Raw genomic sequence first — 5,066 nt, forward strand, 5'->3', positions numbered from 1 at the left:
AGCCCTCGCACCCTCCCCCAAGGCTCAGCCCTCGCGCGCACCCTCCCTCCCTCCAAACCCAGCCCGCCCTCGCACCCTCCCTCCCCCCAGGCTCAGGCCTCACTCCCTCCCTCCCCAAACCCAGTCTCTGGGATGGGATGGCCTGTGTTGGTCCATGGCGGTGCTGCCCCTTACCAAACAGGATCTTCTGCTCCTTCCCTTCACTCAGCAACTCTTCCTCATCCACATCATCCTCCTTTGGGATGGCTTCCCTTTCCCTGGGATCAGGCAGAGAGCAGAAGACTGTTTCCTCAGGAGCTGCTTCCTCCTCGTCCCCCACCCCCTGTTCCTCCTCTTCCTCGTCATCCCTGGGCTGTAGGAGGACACCCTCGGCCAGTTTGAGATCCTGATGGCTGTCCATCGAGCGGAGGCTCAGCCTGTCCTTAGAGTCTGAGTCGGTGCCTCTGTCCTCAGCCGAGGAGTCACTGTTACTGCTCTTGTTGCTCAGCTTCCCCAGGCTGAGCAACTCCTGTTCCTGGTCGCTCAGGAAGATTCCATTCTGGAAGTCCTCGTTCTCAGTCAGCTCAGCCTGGTCACTGAAGCTGATGCCTGAGGAGAAGTCGATGAAATTGGATGAGTCACATGGTCCTGCAGCCTTCAGCTCAGAGCTGGAGTAGGAGGCTGGCATGTCTGACACACCTTCCTCATCCTCCCCGGCTCCATCGAGCACCCGGTCTTCCTCAGGCCCTTCCTGCCCAGTCAGGACCTGCAGGATATGGGGCAGCAGGCTGTTCAGGAAAGACTGCAAGCCGAGCCGCACTATCAGCTGAACAACAAAACAATCTGTGTACAGGTAGAAACGGCTACAGACATAGCCGGGTTTCTCGTAGACACCCACCAGGGGCTTCAACAGATAACGGTTGGTATTGCGAGGTCCCAAAGCACGGGAAATGGGCTCAAAGAAATACCAGGCAGTGTAGACAGCTGTCAAATCACTGGACATGAGGGTGAGGACAAAGGGCAGGAGAATCTCCAGACCCTCTGGCTGCATCTGCTCCAGGAGTTTATCTAACTGTTGCCAGAGAGAGAAGACAAAATCGCGGCCCTGGTCTCCATCTTCAGACCAGTGTGAATAGTAAGTGCAGACAAACTGGTGAAGAGCGCTGAAGTAACGAGGGAAGGGGATGGTGGGGCAGCAGGGACTGAGCAGCTGGCTGGGGCTGGGGGGTGGTAACCCCTCACAGACAGCCCGATACTTAAACAAGCGGCTCCAATCAGCAGGGCTTCGAGTCTTCAGTAACTCTTCAGGGCTGTCGTGAAGCTGCAGTAACGTCGAGACAGCGTGTTGGAGCGGAGCAGCGATCTCTCTCATGTGGTGGGGACACAGTTTCCGCACAGCCAGAAAACGATCCCACAGAGGGGTGTCTGGTGCCTGAGCTCGCAGCCGCTGAGCAAAGAAGATTTCCGCAATGAGGATCCCAAATGCCTGCATGTCTCTCTGCACAAACTGGGAGAAGGATGGCTGGGGAGCATGATCCTGGAATACAATCTCCGGCAACTCACTGTACAACCCGCGCAGCAGGAAGTTGTCGAGCTTCTCCAGTTCCTCCAGAGGCTGCAGAGGATTGAAACCCTCAGGAAGGTGGATCTTGGCCTCGAGGAGCTCACGAGAAGCTGTGCCTCGGTTACGATTCCCTCGGCTGCTGAGAGCTCGGGGATCTGCCATCGACAGGTTACAGGCAGAGGAAGGAGGCAAGTGCTCTGAAGGCTTACCCGAGGCAGCCAGGGAATCCAGTGCCTCTGTCCCCTCCTCCAGATCCTCCTCCTTCAAACAATCACCTGGCCCCTGCCCCTCTGAGCCCACAGACTCCACCACCAGACCATCCACCACATCCACTGGCTGGCTCCCTGCTGCCTCCTTCAGGCTGATGGGCGGTGCAGACTCTGGTGGGGCACAGCTGCCCCTGAACAGCCGAGGGGGGTGTGGCTGGTCAAAGAGCTGCACCACCCCATAGTTAGTCAGGTGGGTGTGACTGTCCACGAGGGGCAGACAAACGTTCTTGGCTTTCACCGCTTCCTTGCCGCTCAGTTTGTAGCCAAAGGTCAGATCGATCCAATGGTGCAGATTGGCAGAGACCTCCTTTGACTCAAGCAGCTGGTGGTGGATATCAATGAACTCCTGGTAGGAGCTGCACCAGGCTGGAATATCCAGGTCCGGCATGTCAGGATGGATGGATTGGAAGATGGTGGGATTCGTGTAAAATTCGGGGATACATTCGTCTGGGGTCCAGGATTGCATCCGTTCCATGCTGGCAGGATATTCATTGGCTTCCCACTGGGATCGGACATGACTGCAGAGGACAGAGCGCGGAGTCCGGCGAGCTTTGTAAACGTAGAAGGTGATATCAGAGAGGACATCTGAAATGTGGTGGGGGACATGCAGCTGATCTGCAGCTTGGCCTCCCGCCACGAAAGCTTCCTTGGTCATCTCGTAGGTGAAATCCAGCTGCTTGTCTCCCTTGTTGAGCCGGAATTTGGATTTGCGAAGGTCCCGGAATTTTCCATAAGGGACTGTGAAGTCCACCACCCAGGGCAGGACGGGGTGATAGTTGGGGTCACCAGCTCTGCGGCCTGCCAGTCTGTTGAGTACCATCAGGTAGGTGAAGTTGCTAATCCGCCCATGAACCCAGTCAGTAAGGAGTGCTGACAGTGAGGACTCATTCAGCTGCTCACTGAAGGCTTCCCGGTCGCTGCCCTGGTCACCAGCCTCTTCCCCGGTCAGCTCTCCGGCCTCTGGCCTCTCATAGTCAGACAGGTTGAGCTGCAGCTGGACATGGAGTCTCTCATCCAGCTTGAGGTGAGTCAGGGACAAGCTGCCACAGGCCAGCCCCTCGCAGTGAGCAGCCTGCATGGCTTGGAGAACTTGGTACAGGAGAAAGAGCACCTTGGCATGACTATTAGCCAGCTTGGCAGGGCTGTAGGTAACCACATCCCGGAGTGAATACTGACAGAAGGGTTGGATCACATACAGGAACTGGCCTGACTCCAGCAGGGCCTCTACGGGAAGCAGATTAGGCTGTGGCTCCCGACTGATGGCTGCTGGAGAAGGTCCAGGCTCTCGCCCAGAGTCTCCACCGATCCAGATGAAGCTGCAGCCGTACACCCGGCTGAGAGCTGCCTTCAGAGCCTGGAGGTAGCAGGCCTCAGGCTTCTCCCGAGGAGCTGCAGCAGCAGGCCCCAGCGACTGGCCCTGGCTTGTCTGCCAGAGATTCTGGTAATTCTGTTCAGCCACATGCTGCATGAAGCCAGAGACAGAGCTCAGATCCGGGCTGCTGGCTCCTCTCCCTACTCCACCTGAGCAGCTGGTCACACAGCAGAGATCCGGGCCCACACGGTAGACCAGGCGTGCCTTTCTCAGGACCTGGAGGGAGACACGTGTCCAGCCGGCAGGCAGCTTGCTGACTGATGGCTGCAGAAAGCTTGTCACCTCAGCATCACTGAGGCCCTCAGGTCTGGGACAGCAGCTTGGTAGCACTTTCCTCTCCTTCAGACTGCCCAGCCACTTGGTGGGCACATAGGCCACCAGCGAGCACCCTTCACCAGGCCCCAGCTGTCTACGCTCAATGGCCAGCTCCTTCTCCACACATCCAACCAGAGCATCCATTGTCCTGGCCTGATGCAGGGCATCGACGGGCAGCAGCAGCAGGTCCTTGCAGCCTCCCACTGCTCGGCAGAACCACACCTTCAAAACAAACAACACCAGAACAAAACTCAATAAAAACTAATTCCCCGAGCCTGAAAACAACACTAAACTTGGACAAATACTGAACTGCCTCAGAGCCAATTATATCAGAGTCAACACCTGCCTGTACTCACACACAGATCCAAAAAAACAGGAATAATCAGAGAATTTTCAGGAGAGCAGATTTAACTTCACCCTCCCCATCAAACACTCCCAGGACAGGGACAGCACGGGGTTAGATACAGAGTAAAGCTCCCTCTACACTGTCTCTCGCCCCCCCCCCCCCCCAGGACAGGGACTGCACGGGGTTAGATACAGAGTAAAGCTCCCTCTATACTGTCCCCATCAAACACTCCCAGGACAGGGACAGCATGGGGTTAGATACAGGGTAAAGATTCTCCTCCACGTCCCCCATCAAACACTCCCAGGACAGGGACAGCACAGGGTTAGATACAGAGTAAAGCTCCCTCTACACTGTTGAAACTTTATTGCTGGAACAGCACAGCAGGTCAGGCAGCATCCAGGGAACAGGAGATTCGACGTTTCGGGCACAGGCCCTTCTTCAGGAATCCTGTGCCTGTGCCTGTGCCCGAAACGTCGAATCTCCTGTTCCCTGGATGCTGCCTGACTTGCTGTGCTGTTCCAGCAATAAAGTTTCAACTTTGATCTTGAGCATCTGCAGACCTCACTTTTCCCTCTACACTGTCCCCATCAAACACTCCCAGGACAGGGACAGCACGGGGTTAGATACAGAGTAAAGCTCCCTCTACACTGTCCCCATCAAACACTCCCAGGACAGGGACAGCACGGGGCTAGAGACAGTGTAAAGCTCCCTGTACACTGTCCCCATCAAACACACCCAGGACAGGGACAGCACGGGGCTAGAGACAGTGTAAAGCTCCCTCTACACTGTCCCCATCTAACACTCGCAGGACAGGGACAGCACGGGGCCAGAGTCAGTGTAAAGCTCCCTCTACACTGTCGTGTCTCTGGGCCCTGGGGGATATTGGGGTAGGAGCAGAGACCGGGCTCACACTCACCTCCCGCCCCGCTCCGTCTGCAACAGAACCACCACCGAGCGGAGTCAGCTGACCAGTCACATGACTCACCGTGTGGATACATTCTGGCACGTGACCAGGAAACAGCCAGACGAAGGGGCGGGGCTACCACCCGATCACACTCCAACTATCGAGCGCACACCACCGTGTGGATACATTCTGGCACGTGACCAGGAAACAGCCAGACGAAGGGGCGGGGCTACCACCCGATCACACTCCAACTATCGAGCGCACACTTCCCCACCCCCCCCCGGGGACCCCCGGGGACACAACCCCCCCCAACACAC

At 56.9% G+C, this 5,066-nt stretch overlaps 1 protein-coding gene across 1 annotated transcript in view; it reads right to left on the minus strand.

Annotated features, from left to right (window-relative positions):
* The window catches only part of wdr81 (WD repeat domain 81), a 17,877-nt gene extending 13,061 nt beyond the window's left edge, over window positions 1-4,816 (minus strand). The window contains exons 1-2 of the mRNA XM_043718891.1: window positions 4,762-4,816; window positions 175-3,721 (exon numbers count right to left, since the gene is read on the minus strand). Coding sequence (XP_043574826.1) covers window positions 175-3,643 — 3,469 coding nt within the window. The 5' untranslated portion in view covers window positions 3,644-3,721; window positions 4,762-4,816. The remainder of the gene's footprint in view (window positions 1-174; window positions 3,722-4,761) is intronic.
* Between the last annotated feature and the right edge of the window lie 250 nt (window positions 4,817-5,066).

Source organism: Chiloscyllium plagiosum, chromosome 28 (genome assembly GCF_004010195.1).
Source record: "Chiloscyllium plagiosum isolate BGI_BamShark_2017 chromosome 28, ASM401019v2, whole genome shotgun sequence".
Classification (NCBI taxonomy): domain Eukaryota; kingdom Metazoa; phylum Chordata; class Chondrichthyes; order Orectolobiformes; family Hemiscylliidae; genus Chiloscyllium; species Chiloscyllium plagiosum.